At 39.5% G+C, this 21,638-nt stretch overlaps 1 protein-coding gene across 1 annotated transcript in view; it reads right to left on the bottom strand.

The window, feature by feature from the left end:
• The window catches only part of LOC105569630 (neurexin-1), a 218,668-nt gene that overhangs the window by 84,778 nt on the left and 112,252 nt on the right, over positions 1-21,638 (bottom strand). Inside the window, 4 exon segments of the mRNA XM_012026247.1 lie at positions 2,957-3,115; positions 8,917-8,943; positions 16,790-16,950; positions 20,371-20,514. Coding sequence (XP_011881637.1) covers positions 2,957-3,115; positions 8,917-8,943; positions 16,790-16,950; positions 20,371-20,514 — 491 coding nt within the window.

The raw sequence follows: 21,638 nt of genomic DNA, 5'->3' as shown, positions 1-21,638 counted from the left end.
TATAGTATCTGTACTCTTTACGTAGCACATGTTCAGATTTAAATCCTTAGTGTAAGGTGACCAAATGCGGATCAACAATTTGATGAATCGCTAATAAACGACATAAAAACATGTCTTTTATGATATCCACAATATATTATAGTAAAGAGCAAAATTCAAGTGAATTACTTTAAAATGTCGCTTATTAGCGACTCATCAAATTGTTGATCTACATTTGGTCACCTTATCCTACTTTAATTATTAAGTTGTGCCTAGCATTTTAAATTATTCTTCAGAATTGTTTTATTCTAAATTTTAATGTGCACTTGAAAAACAGAGATTGCTGTTAAATTCGATTTTCTACAAATATCTCCTTATTTGGACTAATATAAACAACTGGAGTCTTTATAACCCACAACTACCTGCATACTTTATAACGCCCGTTATACCAGGGACAAACTATTCTTGCCAGAAGAGACTTGGATAAGCAAAGAAATGACGGATGTACATGAAATATTTTGTTTTTCATTACAAAGATTACTGTCCATCGAGAAACAGGCAAGTGGGCAAACATCGGTCAAAAAAATATTTAAATTAATATAAAATCAGCAAAACTTGAATGTTCATATTTTATTTGCAGATCAAAGAATTTCGAAGACAGCATGTGGTAATAAAAGATATTCAATCGATAAAGATCTGCAAATATGGACAGTGACAGATACGAGAAAACTAATCCATTTTGATGTATAACGCGAAAGAGAAAAATTTATATGATTTTTCGCCTCTAACCGTCATAATGCAATATGATTGCAACGGAAAGCTAAGAGCCTTAGGTAGAAGTCGAAACTTTACCGCGGCGGAATCCCGAACAATTTACATATCGCAGGCGCGCGCACGCTCGTAAATAAAACTCGTAGGAATAATTTACCAGGCGATTCGCATCGCATTGCTTAAGCTGCAAACAGTCAGCAAATTACAGTCGCCATTAACCTTTTGCCTCAGTGGTGTGTTTTATATTGTGACAAGTTTTATCGCTTCATTCGCGTTTCTTTGTCACCACCCATAGCGCGTTAGTTCGACTTTACTTCACGGGCGGAACTCCCCAAGTAAGTTGCTGGCATGAATATTTCATTGCGTTGCGATGACCACGTCGACACCCTGTTGGGCGGACATTTTTATTGGTTCCTACAGGAAGTTCATGTGCATCGTTCTATCGGTAGAAATAATTCTAGAATTTCCAAGTACTTCAAGTGTAAATGTTCTTAGTTAAAAATATTCTTTACATAGTACTTAACAAGTTTAATAAGCATATGATTATTTATTTAAAGGCTCTTAACAAGGAATCATTCTAACTTTTACTGTTACCAACTGGAGAGTTTTACTAACTTTGACAAAACTTGGAATCTTTAAGGAGAACGATTATAATAAAAATCTTTTCACAATTCCGAGTCTAAACAATACTGATACACTTAACTGTTATCAAAAGATAGAATTAATGATGTGCAAAGCTTTTATAGTAAAGAGATCAATTGACAATATCTCAGAAAGAAAAAATCTGCAAGTAAAAAATTACATACGTATTTCCCTTCATTATAATATCTATAATATTATATTAAATCTTTACAAATAAGTATTTTTTGGAGCGCACTGTACAAGCTTAAGGAATTGACAAACATTTTCCCCGAGCTTTGTTTCATTCGCAAAGTTAACAAGAATCTCATTATTTTGTAAGTGCATCATGTTACGTTCCTTTATAACACGTATATAACGGCCACTCTTTCAGTCCAATTTATTATAGCACAGAATGTTTAAGCAACATGTGTGCTCTCGAAAAAACTCGGTGAGTCAGACACGATGTATAGGAAAGTCCTCTATTCTGAGATAGGCTTCTAAAATAAGAAAATGGATTTTCAACATCCAATTTCACAAATCTTTTTTCGCAACGATTACACACACGCGATCTAACAATGAATTTTCCACTAAACAGATTTTACTCCGAGGGAAATAAATTTATGGTGAAATCAACAGATGGTGCCTATTAATTTAGGAGAAACTCCGTTATCTCATATTAGGGGCCTATCTCATAATAGACGACTCTCCTCTCTCTCTATTATACATATATCGTCAAATATTCAATAACATACTATTACGATTCGCTATCGACAATGTAATTTTAAAGTTAAAGTAATTGTTCACTCGATACTCGACTAAAAAGAGCACAAAAAGGGCAATAATTACGGCGGACGATAATATGATTCGTTCAGCAGCGGTATTATTGTTTCTCGCAGGAAAAAATAGCCGTTCAGTCGCCTATTAAGCTATTTCTCTGCACGTTAACTCAATAAAAAGAGGGATTAGTTCAGATTTAGAGGATATGTGATACAAAGTGAGCTAAAATAAACGGGTCAAATTTTAGTTATAAACTTATCCCAAACTCGTAGTTAATCCTTCGCAACGAAAATGTCGGAAGATCATTTGTGAACTTAATGCAATTTTCCACTTAAGCATCGCTTATCTTAATTAAGATTTAAGTTATTTAAATGAGGTGCATAAAATTGAACTGAAAAGTATAATTTTGTAACTCATTTATACTTTGGAATTTATTCTTAATACAAGATACGCTTTGTTTTTAATCATTGATTATTCATCATTTTCTGCTTTATAATAATTCTTTTTTTTTAGTAAAAATAGTTGTTTTACTTTATCTAGTTTATCACTTGTCGTTACTTAAACACTCTTCGATTTTTCTGCAAAGCAAACATTTAAAAATAGCCTCACCGTTTTATTACATTTTACATTATTTTCTGGCAAAATGTAGAAACTGTAATCTTTCTATAGCTTGTGCAGCAATCCAGCATTAAAATCCTTAATGGCTTCTATTGCGCTTTATGTAATTTTGATTTCAGTTAAGCTTATTTGCGGTGTAAGGATGGAAAAGTTAGTGGAAGGTATAAATAAATCATGCCGCCGATCTAACCTTTCTCAGACACCCAACGAAGTTGTTGATCCCTTTGGCGCCCTGCAAGGACCTCGCATCAGCGCCTCCACCAACGAGAAGTCGATCGCTCGCCAAATGTGTGAACGATCCCGCGGTATGACCGTGCTCAGCGTAAATCCCATCGACAATAGCAGAGAGCTATAACAGAAAGAGCAGTGTGATGAAAATTCTATCTCACGACGAATTATGGGATTAAATTTAACCTTATTACTTAAATTGATTTTCTGCATACAGTTGGCACAAAATTTTTCGAATTAAAAGATAAATGCTAATATTTATAATTTTAACACAATCTTTGTACGTGTTCGGTCTGTTGCCCTGTATAAGTATTTCATGGTTCTTCTAATCTTAAGTTTTTCGAACTTTCTTAACTTTTTGTCTATCTAAAGTCCATATTCCGTAAATGAAGGCTTATATATTTCGCTCGTAACTTTTCGTCGGACCGGTAAATTGCAAGCGTCGTTATACCTCGCTCTTCGAAAGAGTAACCGGCATTAACATCGGTAACGCGCTTCCACATCTCTGAAAAAGAACGGCTAAAGTTTCCGGAACGATCATGCGGGCATGCCGTAAAGTTTAGCATTTAGACAAGCGCCGTTCTTGAGGAGCGGTTCGTTACGACTTTAGCAGTGGTGTCGATAGACGTTATCTCCCGGTTATGTGCTTCCTTTTTCGTCTACTATACGCTTTAACCAACAGAAAGGGAAACCGGATAGAACGAGCAGGGTTAAAGCGTTAGGATGTTACGTCCTCTCGTCGTACCTCTCAGAGGTATCTAACGGAGAGGAAGATACTATCCTCTTACTACTCTTCATCTTCGCTTACCACCAGGGCCGCCGCGATGCAGCCATGAAATTTTTGGTACGAAAAATTATAAATCTTGGGCTTTTTGTTCAGGCAATTGCACATGTATACAAAATTAAACATTTAAACGTCTTAAATTTTACATTGAATGTACTTAAAAAAAATATAGATATAACAAAAAATTCTTTTAATTTTATATGAAATTTCGAGTGGCAAACTGTTAGTTATTTACAGAGCTTGTAATATAGGCTTATGTTTAATGCAATCGTAAAAATGTACACATTTTTCACCCTTTGCACGAAATTTGAATAATCAGTAGAAACAATAACTTTATAATATTGTTTTAATTTAATAATAATTTTCAGTTCTTATTAAATAAATCTTATTATCTTAATTTAATGTAAAATTTGAGACTTTCAAGTGTGAATCTAATGCAAGAAAAATATAAAATGTTATTTGTCTGTACAACAGCCTGTAAATCATATGTGGATTATAAATAAACTGTATAATAAATAAATTGAATAAAAGCAGTATATAAAATTGTTAATTTTTTCCGTAACAAAGTATATTATTGCTCTTAAATGCGAATTATCTTCACGTAATTAAAAAAAACGAAGGCGTTACAAAGTAGTGAAACATGATACAAAATAAAACTGTAATAAAGATAGGATCTAAGACTTTGAAAAATAAGGTTCTAAAAAGTAATCCCTTTTAATTAATTTAGCTTCGAAAATATGACGTGAAGCATTAAAGCCGTATAGGGCCGGCCCTGCTAGGCGCTTCCGCCTTCCCTCATCGTAATTAGGTAGCTCTCTTGTCGAGGGCGCTTCCTTGGACCGCAGTCGAGCAATCTCCTTCATAATCCTCGAGGCCTTATCTCCGATGCTTCTCAGTGAACAAATAGATCTCGAGCTCATCGCGATGAAATTAAGGAACTGTCTACGAGTAACGGTGTTCCGCACAGTAAAGCGTACTTTGCATAAAGAGTATAAAGATACGTTAATGCGTTTCTGCCATTACTTCATCACGATTGCATGTATCTATGACAAAATTTAGTAAGGCAATATCCGACTAAAATGATATTAAAATGTGTAACTGTTAATGAGAAATTTCACGCGTGTAATATTTTCCTATGAAAATGATATTCGTAGCAATAAATAATAAATTAATATATATATAATTAGCAAGATAATTATTTACATGATCAATTTATAAATGGTAAACCACTATTAGTCAAATCGACTCATTCGCTTCCTATAATAAGTTATTAAATGTTGGTTTATGTTATGCGTTTCTGATTATTATTCATCTAGTATTATTTATCGATTACTCAATTTCTTGGCTGAACCACTAACAAAAGTATAGATTTAATCGTTTGATAAGAAAAATGTATATATTTTAAATATGTAGGCTTGGCTTTATAAATTTTCAGTTTTACATCCCCCGCAGGGGTCATTACGTCACGCCGGTGGATTAGCCCACTTCGGCGAATCGCTAATTCAGGTGGAAATTTAATTAAGCCCAAGTAAATCAAAATTCGCAGTTTTGATTTGAATCGGGCAACCGCAATATCTCGCTCTATCACGGGGAAGGAATTAATTTTCCGACTTAATTAATTTTCCATCTTCATTAGCCGCTTCTGGACTCGCTGACTCGTGCTAATGGCCGTCTTAAACATTTATAACAGTGTCCCAATGTGAACTGAACTGGCAATTCATTGTACAGGCAACTATTTTCTTTCTCTGAAATTGAGCCAGCATGATAATTTATGATCCGTCGCTTTTAAAATATAACGTGCATTTTGTTATTGTCATTTTTTGCTGCGAGCCCGGTGATTAATATTTTATAAGTTCTTGTGTTTTCTTCATTAAACCTGCATACGTAATAGCCGCGTTGCAGAGAATCTCGATAAAAGATTAGATAGCATGTAAAATAATAATAGCACCAACTTTCATGCATTTTCAATAAAATTGTGCATGTAAGAAAGTTGCATGTCTAAATATTTAATAGGCGTGCAATGTAGCTAAAATTAATTCTTTACAACGTAGATGTTACTTTAGAACCTAAATGAACGATGGTGCGGAAAGAAGCTACGCAGACTCGGTTTGAGGGAAGCAGGTCCTCTAATATCACCTTTTTTCCTCGCATCGTGATAATCGCCGAGCCACCGAGCGTCAGCAGACATTCCTCGGTTGCGTGCACAATGTATTTGGAGCAACACAATAAGCGTAGCCGGGAAAGTGGGCCGCAAACCCACCGGAGGAAACATACGCGCGAGAGGGTCCCTCTTGCAACGAGTATGTTGATCCTCGTTTGACGAATATGGAGCGAACGGAGTGACAAGGGGATGGAGTAGACTATTTATTACAACCAGACGTGAGCTCTACTTAGCCGCTTACGGATGACGGACATTCTGCATTTGTATAACGCGTCCGTGGGGACGCAAAAGTGCGTCGCATTTTGTTGTCGCGACTAACGATTTTTTAATTTTATTCCGTGAACGTCCATCACAAATCGCATCGTAAATAAAATAACGTGTAAGGAAACAGCTTTAAATTTTGCCTTTTTAATGGAAAACTTGCAGATAAAAAAATCATCATCTCACGATATATTTCGTCAAATAAAAATCCGGCGAGTTTTGTAGATTTAAGACCGTTTTAAAAAGTTAAAAATAGTGAGAGTAAAAATTTTTTTAAATTTTAACTCAAATAAAACGAAATCAAAATTTTTGTAGAATCCAGACTGATATTCAAATAGAATTAATATTCAAATAATATTTTAATTATATTCCCTTATTAAGATATCTGATACTAAAATGTTATACAGACATGTTAACGATCTAATATAATATTTTTAACAATGCTCACAATTACTACCTGTTTTAAAACCCGACGTTTCTATCGCGTAACAAATGGCAATGTTGTTCCATGGTAAAAATGGAAGCTGCAAAATGATCCCGTTTCACTATTGGTTTCGTTCACTGCCGCCGATCGTTTTTCTACATTACGTCGTACCATGGAAATAAATGATTTCTACGTTTTTAACGAGATCGTAAATTATACCCGACACCCTGAAAGGCCGCCTGCGGAATGAGTGAAAAACAAGGAAAAAGATTCGTGGGAAACCGGGGAAAACCGGAGAAACGTCATCATCGAATTTACTGGAGCATCGCGAGAGTCTTAAGAGCGGTTCAGACTCAAACATTGAGGTGAAAAGACGGGAAATGTGAAAACTTCTACGCGCATACTCACTAAGGAAGAAAAAGGCAGTATCAAGACGAGATCTTCTCGCTCTTTGCATCATGAATGATTTATTCTTGCTTTTTAGAGCGATAGCGTCGTGTCAATCTGACATAAAATATAATTTCAAGGAAGAGAGAAAAGATGTGACATAGATTAATTTCTATTTGTATTTTACGTGTCCAAAAATGAGCGTAAAAATAGAAACCATTTGATAGCCATTTGAATTGTCGAATTGAAGGATGTTAAGTGTTGCAATTTCCACAATTGTAACGAGATGATCAACTTTTATCGCAATGATGTTTCGTTGATAAAAAGTGTATGAGGTGAAAATACTCGTATTTAGCTAATGGGAAATTGTCAGCGATAAGTAAAAGAAGTAATTTACGTTTACGTGACAAGAAATTCGTGATAACGTCAGTATTTTCAGCTCGCGGGCTGCACCGTAAATTATGCAATCGATCGGTTTCGCGCCCATTTGCATTTCAGAATCTTTTTCCGACTCCTCGCTTGAAAGCAGTCAAGTGCAGGCGAGATGCATCAGCTGCAACTTTTTCCTACGTCTCTTCGAAATCGTCGGTATATTTCTTTGAGACAGACAGGCGATGGAAAATTCATCGTTTATTGAAATGTTATTCCGCTCACAATACAGGAAGTAATTTATTTCTCATATGAACAATTGAAATACCGATATTACGAAAAATGTAAAATGTGGAAAATTATTTTTGTCATCTAGTTTAATTACGAGATAAAATGTGTATCCTCTTGAATCAGATTCATTTATTAAAGTTATGGAAAAATCCTTCACATACCTCTTTCTTTCTCAAATTACGTTTATACATTAATTAGAAAAAAATTTATAATATTTTTACGATATTTTCCATAAATTATAAAACGTTTATATTATTTTCAAATAAGAAATTTCCCCGCGGAAAATCTTTTTCTCTTAGAAACTCGATTATTTCAATTTCAAGAAAGACAAACATAGTCATTTTTATTATTAATAAATGTAATACGTTTTGCACTTTCGTTAAAAGTCTACCGTTTATTAATCATTCTCCAGTCAGACCAAAATGCAGGAATTTCCTGTCACGGCGTAGCATCATTTATAAACTGAAAGCCCTCCGCGTATTTTACAGTTTAGTAGAATTGAGCTGAGATAAATAATATGGGAACATTTGTCAACTTATTTCTGTATGCCACTCCCGTGGAAATACTTTCAATAAAAAATTCACACGGGATTCCTTCCGCCCGGAAGCACAGTGGGCGAGACAACGACGCTCACGTAGGCGAGAGGACGAGACTCGAATGGAGATCTCGAGATCACCCGCGTGTCCCGGTAGGACATGAGTGGAGCAATAAGAGGACGTGGCCGGAGGACCTAAACGGATAGATGACTGAGCTCTTGTTAAAAATGCCTCGGCATTTCTCTGGAATGCAGGCAACTTCGCGCCCCTCCATCACGAAGTTGCTGCTCAAGAGGTTTGGCAGAAATAAGAGAAAGAGGCGATTTAATCAAGCCTAACATATTTTAAATAACGAAATTTCCTACCAATTCTTCTTCAAATAATCTTGTATTTCACCGTACAATACCGATTTGATTGTAGGTGAAACGCAATTATGAGCAACAATTGAATCGAATTAAAATAAAATAAATCTGTCGTTTGATAAAATGTAAAGGCAATATCAATTAGTAAGTGTAAAACAGAGCTTGATAAAAAAAGTATACAGAGGAAAGTCGTGATTAACCAACTAAATAATGTAAATCCAACTGGACCGTAATATTCTTTTGCGCGCTATTTTTTGCAATAATATTTGCATCGGAGCGATCGATCGATCGGGCGCACCAAAGCTACGTACATACAACGTGCGGTACAATAAAAATCATGCACTCACCCTGCAAAAGCTGGTTATTGAAGAGATCTGAAACAAAAAGCGTAAATGTGCAATCAGTATAGAGTACCGTGTATATTTTACGCGTTTCCGAGCGACACCGACAATTGAAATCCAAAAGTTGCCCGACGTACGGAAGCTTTCGAAGCTGATCGCCGCGAGAGCTCGCGAGCTATTCGACGCCGAGCGAAACTTTTCCTCTGGATTATCATAAGAACTTTTTTGATGCGCGAATGGCTACGCCGCGCGTCGCTCGAGAAAAACGCAAACGTATTTTACGTATTTGTAGAAACTTCACCGATTTTCATTTCCTCGCGAGAAACGCTCGCAGCTTGATGCGAGCACGAAAGCCTTCGCCTGGAGTCAAGTTTGAAATCTAAATTTTTTCCAGAAGTTCATTAGGATCTTAATCATCTTACCACCTTTTCAGATGGTAATAATGCAATATCGGTTTGTGAATTGCTTGCCATCCAAGCGATATTCCCGAAAATACTCCCTCACTTTTCTTATTTCCAAAAACTAGCTTTCATGAAAAATAAATAGCTCGAAAAATATTCCTTTCGTTTTAATTTCACCTTATTTCCGCCCATTACGCTCGCCGAGATGAAAGTTTTCGATCGTTTTTAGACGAGCGATTAAAGAACTCGACGATTCCATCCGTAAAATTTCTCGTCATTGATATGCTTCGAACGTGCGTGTGACACAAGGGGCATTTGCTTTCTAAACGCGGGCGGTTTGCGAGCCTGCGGCTGTGTGCGGGCCTTATTAAGGAATCCCTTTGATGGCGATTAAACGACTGACAGAAGGGCAACAGCCGGAAAGAGAAAGCCAGTGACAAAGCTCTTGCATTTGCGTACTGCGAAATGATGGCGAAAAACAAGACGTACGCGTATCTCTCTTCGTGTCGCACGTCGATTATATGCTACGTGCACACGAACTTTTAAATGGAACACGAATCGAATCGTTGTAGACTTTCTTCGTCGCTTGACAATCGTGTAGTGTGTAAGTCAAGTCAATACACTGTAATAACGAACTTGACGTTTTCATTATGTAAGTTCACTATTTCATTTTTGTTCAATTCAGTCCATTTCGCGGCATATGTATTTCATATATTTAAAAAATTACTCTCTAATGCACATCTGCATATTTAGTATGGATCTCACTCATCGTTGCACTTACAATGTTGACGTCAGATTGAAATATTTGTACAAAGCTCGTTTGAGCCATACGGATTTTAATTTGTCCAAAGATTAACGTTTCGTTCGTTATTACTTTCGATCGTTGATCGTTAATCTACGATACGAAAAAATGTTTCACGCGATGCGCAAGACTACGTCAAATTTAATACATTACAGTCAATTTGAGGATTGTATCGTTATGGTGAATCAAACAGCTTCCGAAGGCTTGTAGTCCTGTGTACGAATGGCTTCTGATTCGGCATTATGTTAATATCTCGGCAAGCTAGGCCGATACGCTTATTGTTTGCCTTTGATCAGTTATCTGCTTAATTGGCTTTCGATTTAGATCGCCCTTGGGCTCAGGCGAGTAATATTCGATGAGATTTCCTATACCGAGTACACCGCCGAGTAAAAGTAGGGAACAAAGGGATTACGACAAACTCGATAAGCTTTGTCCCGCGAAGCTTAACGCACTGTGTCTACACGAGTTGGAGTGTTGAGTAAATTTACGAATAACGAGAAGTCAATATTTTAAGAGGTATTTTATAATTCATGTTAGAACGTCGAAATAAAATATGAGAGGGCGTATCAACTTTACTTTTAATATACGATATTTTACTTACATTACGAGTAATGCGGCAAAATAATCCATCTATCGAGTAATTTATTATTTACTTACGATGCTCTTAATATAAAATCTATGGGGCCGCGAGTTTTACATAAAATTGGCATTACGCGACCCGGCGGGATCTTCACCGAACGTCGTAAATTTAAAGACTACTTTGCGCCAGCAGCATATCAAAGAAAAGCGCCGGCATTCCTCCGGATTCCCTTTCAAATAAGCTAATGTTTGTGCAGCTGAGTCGTACGTAACGAATTAAACGGTTTCCCGGAAAACTGCTCGAATGCGTTGCAAGCCTCTCTCACTCGCGAGAATGATTTAATGCCGTGGATTTAGATCGCATACCCCGAACATTCCGCAAACGAAGGATCGTAGATCCTTCTATTCCGCCGTAATTCGCGATCATCTCTCTCTCCGGATATTTCACAAACGTTGGACTAACAAATCATATTCATTCCTCGAAGCTCCGATTTGGAACGTTACACAGCGCTTGTCTACAGATCGACCTCACGCGACGTTATTGTTTGCAAAGTAAAGATTATTTTTTAAACGCCTAGTAAAATTGCAGTGCGATCCAAACAGAAATAACGCACGATTGTGAATAATTTTCAGCATTAACGCGCGTGGCTGATAGTTTAATTTTCCACAAAAATTCTTCGCCTTTCCCCGTGCCTTTCCAACAATTCTCGTTATCGCGCTCTCTATCCCTTTGCATGCGCACGCACGCGTTTAATCTTCCCGCACAAATTTTCCCGCGTTCAACGAGCATTATTACACGAGCATTCTCTGTTTCCTCCTCCAGCAGGAATCGATCGTGTCAACAAACGTATCGTAGATGGCATACTTCGATAGTAAATTCCCGAAGTCTCCACGTCGTGAAAGCCAAGCGTGACAAGAGAAGCGAAGCGCTATCGATGCACATAAGTTCGATCCGGCAGGCGACGAATTGAAATCTTAATTTATGGTAGGATATATACGATCCTGAATCTCTTCGTTCGAGTCGCGTACTGGCTGGCTAAAGAAGAAGCGGTAGAAATGTCTCGTTTCAAAAGAAATTGTTGCTTTATTTTTTTTCTCAGCCAGAATTCGATATACTTTAACTACTTTGGAAGTTTTTAATTTAACTTTAGTTTATATAGAGTACGTTTCGAAAAGGGATTTCTTTTGTGACCGTGATTTTATTTCAACTAGTTTAAAGACGATCTTTCCGTAGAAGCAACGCCGAGTAGATAACTATTTATCGCGCTTTCGTAAGTTTTAACATCACGCGTATAAGTGAACTACGATAAATTCCATTTTTGGGCATGCGATAAAAACTGAAATACGAAAATCAGATCTTAAGTAATGGCGGGTGTCGGTTAGCATTGCATCGTAGGCAAATTCTGCGCTGCATCAAATAAGAGATCATCTTGCGTATTCGAGACGTCCCGTTTACTCACGAACGCGAGGCCTTCCGGTCGATGCATCTTGCCACGAAAAAGCGGGGGTGCAGCAACGAGAGATGAAAGTACTCGTGCCTAAGGGATCCCGGTGATCTAGTGACACACGAAGGATGAGGCCGCGATCCGCCTCCGTCACCCCGTGCTCGCTCGCGCGCGCGAAAGCGGAGAAGAATTCGTTGCAAGGAGGAACGCGATGAACGAACGGGTTGCCCTCATAGGTATGCACCGGGCGCGGCGAATGGATACGCTCCGAGGTGATACGGTGTTAAATCTTTCTGTCAGAGATCGGTGGAATCTCTCGGGTGGAGCACGCGCGATCGTGGCAGGCTTCGCCCTTTGAGGATCTTCGAATCGACTACGCGCGAGTTTTCCTGTTCATTCTAAGGCATCCCTCGTGCTGGATGCCAGACTGGATTTTATTTTCCGTTTCCACTCGCGAAATACACTGTAGAACATAACTCTTGATGTTGACGGAATACAAGTGTGGTTTTCCCCACCGTAGTCTATAATCGTTGCACGTTTTTGAAAAGTTTTCCGACTAATTTCATCTACATGCGGAATGAAAATTGCGGCAGATACAAGTGGCAGAGGGCAATAATGAACAATGGTGAACTCGCAAATTTATTGGACGGTATCTTTTCCCCTTCTTTTTTCTCTTTTTCTCTTTTCTTGGCAAGTTACCAGCAATTACAGCGATACATTATCTTAAATTTAATAAAACTTATGTGATTAGCCGATAAAGCTTATCTCGGAGCTGCAAGTCGGGCGATTGCATTTAAGGGCTTAATTTATGGCGCTCGTGGGCGACGTAATCGATTGAAATCTCAGAAGTTCGCATGCGGAACGTCATCAGTGCATTCACGTTGGTCGATACTAACGAACGCTACCGCCAAGTGTCGTGCGTTAAGTGCGCTCGTGCGTGTCATCGTAACGCCAGCCAGCTGGGTTTCTGTTTCCTCTGCATTTCCGAGTTCGAGGCATTCTTGAGCAAGTATGAAAAATAGTCCGACCACTTGCTTGATTCCGTAACGTGACTCGAATCCCGATTACGTTAAATATATAGCTTTACATGTAAGCCTTTACCACAAATAAACAGTTTGTATGCGCATTAGCGAATTTCTTTTTTTCAATAACAAGCGAAGCAAAGTACGTAGCAAAAGGCAACCACATATAAATTAATTGAATATAGAATCGATCGTAGCGCGTAAATTGTTTGTTTCGCATTCCCTAACAGCGAGCGTGTAAAACGTTTATACATCAAGTATTGAAAACTTCCAGTTGTTTACAAACGTGGATCTGAAATTAACTATTCTACTCTGCAATAGAATTTCCCTTTTATATTGTATATACGAGAGAAAGAGAGAGAGAGAGATTTCAAGAAAAATAAACGTTTTTAAAATAAAATAAAAGAATATAAATTGTACATTCTTTGCTCAACCAAGTTAAAAATTTACAAATGCTGCAAATAGCTTCCCTTTTTCCTTTATTTCTCTAATTTTTTATTGTGAATTTTATTAATATAAATACACGTCTTATTCTCATCTTAGTCTTCTCTTACGAGTTAAAATATTTCACAAATACGTGATAAAATCTTGGCAGTAACTAAAAGACACGAGTGTTCGATAAAAATTCTACAAAACCTACAAGACAAGTGAGACATTCAATAAAATCTCTGCAGGAAGTAAAAGACACTCGTCTATTGTGTTCGTGTGGCACACATCGGCAGAGCGCTCGTGGTAACCACGCAATCAAACCATCGGCGAGATAATAGTGTCCGTGTGTACAACATACGGCGGGTGTAAACGCTCGCGGGAGGATCGTAATAGGCAATCCGCGCTGCAAGTCGATTCTCGCAGCTCGCATCCCGAGGGCTCAAGTCTGACTGGAGGGTAGGGGTGTCTAGACACCCAATCTCTTTTCCTACTCTCTTTCCCTTCCTTCCGCCCACCTCTCGACGATATTAACCTTTACACGTATCGCGACAGTAACTGGTCGAAGGATAGTGTTCGAGAGTGAAGGGGTTGCTCTGTGCTCTTTGAACGCGCCCGGCAAGCGGCGTAGCCACGCCGCACGTAGAATAAAAGGGTTCAAGAGCGTCGCGCGACAACTCTTGTTTGGGGCAACGACTAATCTCGCTGAATGCATTTTTTCCTACTTTCTAACTCTTGCCCACAAAGCTTAGCCTCTGTTAAAAGCGCGATGTAAACTTTTCTTCGCTCACAGCGATCTTGGTTGGACAAATGTTTAAAATGTTTTGAGAAAGAAAAAACATATCTTCTTGTTCGTATTATCATAAGATATCACAATTGTGTTACAGCCAATTTTATGTAAAATTTGCAATCTACTCGGATCGGTGATAATTTTCGAACTGCAAGTATTGATTTCTTCGCGAAAGAAAGTTCCTCGAGAAAAACATAGTTTAAAATTTAACATTTTATAATAACCTGAAAATTTGATTTGTTTTCACTGTACGGTCTACTTTATTATTAATTATTATTAGTTCCGAACTAATTGCAAGTATGAATAGGAGCACCGGGTCAGCGCTTTCTGCGAAGCCGACATATCGAACAGAAAACGCGTCGTGCGTGTTTGATTCGATAAACGCGAGTGCCTTTTCTTTTTATAACGAGACCACCGCGTGCCACTATAAATGTGCATCGTGAAACGAACCCGGGAAATAATCATACCCGGCTGATACACCCGCTCTGTTCGCAATTTAGTATTTATCTTTCGCTATTGAAAATGTGCACAATTACTTGGTGCTTTGAGCTGCGCCCGAGATACGTCGCAAACATGCGCTTTGTAACGCGACGGGAACAGTCGCGTATATCGCAGCGTGTGCGTGTGCAACGCATATTGAAACGCGACATGGAGAGATATCGCCACTCATCGCGTAAGTAGAGATAACTGGAGCGCGATAATAAATAATATGCGTTTGAACGCGACACAAATGTCGTATACCTTCGTGATTGCTCGTGATTAAGGTATTGATTAATCTCTTATTAATATTATTCAACAATTAAAATTGGAACGCTGAAACCCTTTACAGTTTCTTGGTAAGCAAGTTCACCGCGGAAATCAGAGCCGTGATTGGAAGAACACAAGATATATTTTATTAGTCTTCGAGTTTAGTTTCAGATGCCTAACGAGGAGTCATCATTGAACAAGATTCATTATCACGGCATGTTTAAATCAATGGTTCGTAGAAATATCAAAATTATGCTAAAAATATACGTCAGGAAAAAAAACTGAGAAAATCTTAATATTACACTGTTGGGTAAATATTTCCCTGATCTAACAGCGCGCAGAGGACGATCCTTCGACAGCATACGTTCGGGGAATCGATTCCTCGTTTACACAGCTGCGGAAGTGACACGAGCGAACAACGTGTGCTCAGGAAAATTATCCAAAGCAGTGGCGAACATTAGTCGGACTATACGCTATTCTCGACCTAATTCTCGACGCGCTGCACATCCGCAGCCCTTAAATTGTTGCTGTACATATCACGGAGCAGCGCATTCCGATTGCGATGTAAGATAACGAACAGTTGTTTCAGAAATAGACGAACCTAGAAAATCCCATGAGTTGACGCGGTATTTCTCTTCAACTATACAGATTTTTTCGTCGATTTTGAGTTTCTTTGCAGAAACATATCAACAAATCGCTCTTCTGTGTTGTAACCGATTGAGAATAAAGAATAACGAATTTGGGGCTTTTAGAGTCCATAGATGAAAGAAAATGTGCTTAAGAAAAAATAAAAAATTAAACGATGTAGATTGAATAGGAAAAAGAGAAGTTTCCATTTTACTTTAAATGCGTTCGGTTAAATATGACACAATTTTCATTGTTCGAGTTGCTCTATGCACAACTAGTACAATGAATATCTAGATCCATAATAGTCGCTTTTACTGGCATCGGTTAGTTTAAAACTTTCCCTATTCCTTTCTGATTTGAACTCACTCTCGCATATTCAAACTATTTGAGTTTCTGAAATGCCCAATTAACATTTGAAATTCAATACTTTTTAATGCGCGCCTCAGTGTGTTGTTCCCGTTAAAAATGAGATATGCGAGCCAACGAAACAATGTCTTTAATTAACAATCCATTGTTACGAAATTAACAGATTCCAACAAATATTAGCTTACTTTAATTATCGCAGCCAATCCGCACGGTGTGTGTTACAATTCGACAAGGGATGCCAATATTTTGCGGCGATAACCTGATAAACTCATGTCATTCCGCAGTTCGCGGAATCCGCGATGGTAGCGCGCAAATAATTGCGTTATCTATTCTACTGCGCGTAATGCGCAATGAATGCCACTGTATATCCATGACATTAACGAAATTGCTCTCACGTCCGTTCGCCAATCCATTTGAATCGCGACAGTGTGAAAATTTAACGCCTTCAACGTCCGTACTGTAATGGATTTTCTACCTTCCGCTCATTAAAATTAGACATTTAAAAGCGAAACGCGAGCTGGCAGTATATGCCGATTTAAGCTATCAAGCATATATAATGAATATTGGAGCATGTCCATCTCCTAACTCCACTTCCAAGTCAAATTCTATCTTCGGCACGTCCTTATTTCATCCTTTATTCGCGGATGTACGGATAAAGTAATAACGATCCTTACCTCTTGAACTTTCCGGTGGACGACGATTTTGTGCCATTGATGATCGTCGAACCGCACCCTGGCCGGCTTTATGTGCAGATCCAATCTTCCTTTGGCTAGGGTCATACCGACCGCGGCACCTCCGTCTCTCAGCGATATGGTGAGATAATCATCGCCCTCTCCTGTAATTAAAAACGAAACTAATGAAGTCGTGGAGAGAGTGCCGTGAGCGCGCGCGCGCTTAATATACATTGCACAGCGGACGAGTCTCTTATCTCGCTTTTGAAGTGCAAATAATGCCGTTCAACTAATCGCGACAGTGGCTGACGCGAGATTGTCGAAAACAGAAAACGTTCGCGGCCGTCACGGACGTTTTAGTCGCGTATGTGTTGATGCGCCCGGGACATTACCGTCCATTGAGCGCAATCCCTTTTGACGCGTTAACGTCGCACGCATTGCCTGGGGGGAAAAAAAAGATCGGCAGCGGCGCACGCAAATTCCAGTCGCAACTTTTTAATCCCCGCGGCGACATCGCGCCATCGGTTTCCCTCGCTCGCTCCATTTTTCGTCGGGCCCGCTTGCCAGATTATGGCGCGATGCGACGCATATAAATCGATTACGACCGCTTAACCATTAGTTTCGGGGCACTTAGTATCCGGGTGACCGGTTAAAACGTCCGGCGATCGTCGTTAATAATTATCGTACCAGACTCGCCAGGAAATCCTCGCGGATTATGTTATACTTGTAACGAGTTGGAGGATTAAGACGATTCTGCTGATGGAACGACGATTTTTGCGATTAAAAGTTACGCGCGAGTGGTGTCCTAAAGAACTCTCGTGCAGTTAATATAAAAGACACACTTTATAATAATATTTAACAATGTACCTGTTAAACGCAGTGAAAACAAGCGAGAAGCGAAAATTGATTCATTTCACAAAAATGCTCCTAATGTACAGTCTTGATAAACACCTTTATGTGTTTCGCCTCTTTCAAGCTGTTGCACTTTGATTAAACTTGCGGAATTTAGAGGAGAGGGAAAAAAGGTTCCAGTTTTCGAGCATTTCTTTTAATTTACTCGGCGCGCGTAGCGAATAATAAGAGAACTGCAATTAATATGTGCGCTACGTAGGAGAGATGACAATTTTCGTCATCGCGAATAAGTTAGATGTGCTTAAGGCACATCGGGGGGAGAGGCGCAAACGGATGCGCCGTTACGCTCGTGAATCTCGCAAACGCCACCGTCGGTTATTGCCGCAGTCGCTTTAAAATCGGGCCGCGACCGCATACTAATTATCCTACGGGCAGCCGGGGGACTCGAGCGTATAAAAGATGCAGACAGTACTTCGGGCTTAATTGCTGCCGGCGCGACGCATTAGCATGCGCCTAAGTGCATTACGCGCGTTACGTATCGCGCTTTTATTCGCGTAGCCACCAACGCCGGCGCGATCCGCATCGCGGATCGCTATCGGGAAACAGGCGCGATAACAAACGCGTTGCGCGCCGCCAAGATAGCACCTGTGTGGCGGATACGCGGCGAGAAATCGGCAGCGAGCTCTTGCCCGCTTCCGTTGCGACCGCATCCCTGGTCCAAATTCCCACGGGTGGAGCCATTTCTCCCAATAGTGGCGCGTACGCTACTGAATATTTAATCACCGTAAAGCAAACAGAGAATTTTTAGAATCCAAAATAACAGTCGTCGCTCGCCGATACATCCACGGACACGCGCGCGGAATTGTTATTCATTGTTCGCTCGTTATTTCAATGTACTTTGCCTAATTATCCCCCGGACGCGAATTATCCGTGCAAATCCCGCTATATTTGAGAAATATCGTTGCACAATCGCGCTGCAGATAGTTATTTGAAACCATTCGGGCGAGACCATTTCGATGCGAATTTAAACGCGACGCGCGGCTCGGCACGTGAGCCAAGCGAGTGCAAGTAGACAGCGCAAAGTGGTAAAAGGCGAGGATGGTCGGACACCGTTTCCGGCGAGACACTCCAAGGGAGTTGTTACGTCGCTCGCGAGGGGATTCCCGCGATACGACGCCGCGATTTCAAAGAATGAAAGTTGCGTGGCGCGACGATTATGCCCCCCGGAAATACGCGCAATTCAAATGCACGGCGAGTGCGCGGTTGCATTATAGCTTATCTCGCGAACAAATGAGCAACCTGGTGTGAGCGCGCTGCGGAGATGCAAGAGAGGGAAACGAATGCTACGTATGCATCTTGCGCGCTGTGTGGGTGCGGATATGTGAATGCGGACGTGTGGTTGCGCGCATGTCAGTGTGTGTGTGGTACGGCATTGCGGCTCCGGTATATAGGTTTCGAGTTGCCGCTGCAACCGGAGGTGCAAACTCCTCCTTTTACTGCGGATGGTGCAGTCTTGCCATCTTGGTTGCGCTGATTCCACCGTTCATTACGTAAGTATACTATAAACTGAAGGTTCATGCGCATCCGAGGAGAAGCCGTAACACGGCCGGGTGGATATGATAAAGGCACAATAAATCAGAAATCTGACCGAGACGCGCACGAGTAAGAGGCCAACTTTTCCTTCGACTTGCTTTTTGCTCGGATTATTAAGTAAATTAAATTTCATTTACACACACGTATCTTTAAAACTTTGCAGTTTCAATTTCAAGCGAAAATTTTGTTCAAGTTTTGAAATTAATTTTGCTATCTAAAACCACGAGAGCTCTTCGGACACATAAAGTGAGAAAATCTTCTCAATATTAAAAAGAATCAATTATAATTGATTATAATTACAGCGCAAAGTCTAAACATTTTTGTCATTATTACTTTGAATGTCTATTCTCGAAATTATGTCGGAGCTAAACATAAAGCTAGAAATCCTATAATTGTCGATACAAAATGTACTTGCAGGTAATAAGTAAATAAAATAACGATCGATTTTCGATAACGTATATGTCGTGCACTATTCTGCTCAGGAAACTTTAAATGAAACGTTTACGGAGTCTAGATTAATATAGGTCGTACAAGACCCGATGTAACACCATCTTAAAATAAAAGCGAGGAGAGAGATGATAAGAAAAGGATGCTAAATGGACAGAGGAAAGGAAAGAGGGACAAAATTTCTTTGGTTGGCCGTACGTCCGGTATCCGAACCATTGAAACGTTCTAATTGGCTATAATGTCGCCACGGGAGAAGAGGAGCAATAAAGATTTAATATGCGACCATTGTCCAAGATGGTCCCATTGTCTATTTGCGTTCTCTCAAAGGATATTCGGTCGTCCGTAAGTTATTCGATTAAATGCGAATCCATTGTTAATCTTTCCAAATTGTTTTCAGCTAATCGCACGCTTCCACGACGGATTCGCGCCCGTTTGTTTCCAGAACGGAAAATTCGCAATAATTTCGCGTGCACTCTAATCCAGATTTCCGATTATTACTTTCGCGCTTCTGTATCCTCGTATTAATTGTTCGCCAGATGTACAAACTACAAATACCTGCGGTTATCTATTTTCTTAATTGCCAGCAAACACATTCAAGGGTAAAATAATCCGCAAGTAAAAATAAATTGTTCGAGGGAAGTTATTATAATTGACCAAAGAAATGGTTCGCCATGAATACAGAAAGTATTTACCGGAATAAAATAGGAGTCCATTTGGCTGTCTCGTTTTGAACTGGAGGCTTATGGATTCCTGTGTACTGAGCACGGGTTCTCCTTTGCTCAAATCTATCGTGAGATACTCGGTCCCTCTGAAGGATGCTTCCGACGGAGCTTTGTCTGCAACAAAAAAAAGCCACCAGCTTATAAATCGGCCAATTCACTACAATGGTTTTCGTTATAGACTCGCTTAGCGAATTATCGGCACAAACTAAAAAGTAAAAACTTTCTTCCTCGTTTATCGCAACTCTTTACAATTCCTTCTTTACGAAAAGTCTATGTGTATCTACTAATGCGTTATTTGTTAACGCAATATCTACGATTAATATTTTCAACTCTATTGAAAATAATGTGGGAAAATCTGCCATACAAAGAAATATCAATATACTTATTAATTATATTTGTGCTTTTAAAACGATTACCGATAAATAAAGAGAGTGATATTCTGTTGTATCTTCCTGAGATTGTGCTAAATGACGAGCTTTCTCAGTCTTTCCGAGCAAGTTTGCGAATCACAGTAATAAGCGCCAAGAATCCCAACCCATCATCTCGGGAGCGACGCGCTTCTCGAGAAAAATCGACGCGGGCGGATTTATCGCGGCAATTCGTTTCTAGCGCAGTTGAGCGAGCTGAAAGAGATACCAAGTGGTGGATATATAGTACAGGCGGCTCTTCTTTACGCGGATCCGCCGGATGATTTGCGGCAGTAATGAACATTTCAATCGGTGCATTCGACCCCGCGGCGCGATTTGGCGACGCGCCAGTGCCATTAAGCCCATCTTATGGCCTTTTTGCGCGACCGCGCTTACCTTTGTTTCGTCGCGATAACAATGAAAGATGGAAAATAACGGGGAGCGCGTTCGCGACCGATCTCTCACGAACGAAATCGCGAAATCCGATTAAACGTCCTCGTCGTATCGAATAAAGAGCGTCGGGACTTGTTTATGGCGCTGCGAACAATAACGAATTTGTAACAAGCCGATCTTGACACTTAACAAAGAAGCTGAAAGAAGATTTAAAATGCGTATAAAGTGGGAAACGCGCATTCGATGTCTACACAAAAGCAATCGATAACTCGCCAATTTACTTATAATGAAACATCACCGGTATTGTAAAATACTAACAGACAGTTTATTCCGAAAATAATTTACCCTGTGTGTTTCTTTGTACTTTTATTATACGTATATCTAACGCAATTTGAATAGAATTCGATACGCTACGATAAACGGTACGCGTTTAATACA

Source organism: Vollenhovia emeryi, unplaced genomic scaffold (assembly GCF_000949405.1).
Source record: "Vollenhovia emeryi isolate VEMERY1.0 unplaced genomic scaffold, V.emery_V1.0 DF939123.1, whole genome shotgun sequence".
In the NCBI taxonomy this organism is placed as follows: Eukaryota; Metazoa; Arthropoda; class Insecta; order Hymenoptera; family Formicidae; genus Vollenhovia; species Vollenhovia emeryi.
The sequence above is the reverse complement of the archived record's forward strand: the minus strand, read 5'-3'. Positions and strand labels throughout refer to the sequence as shown.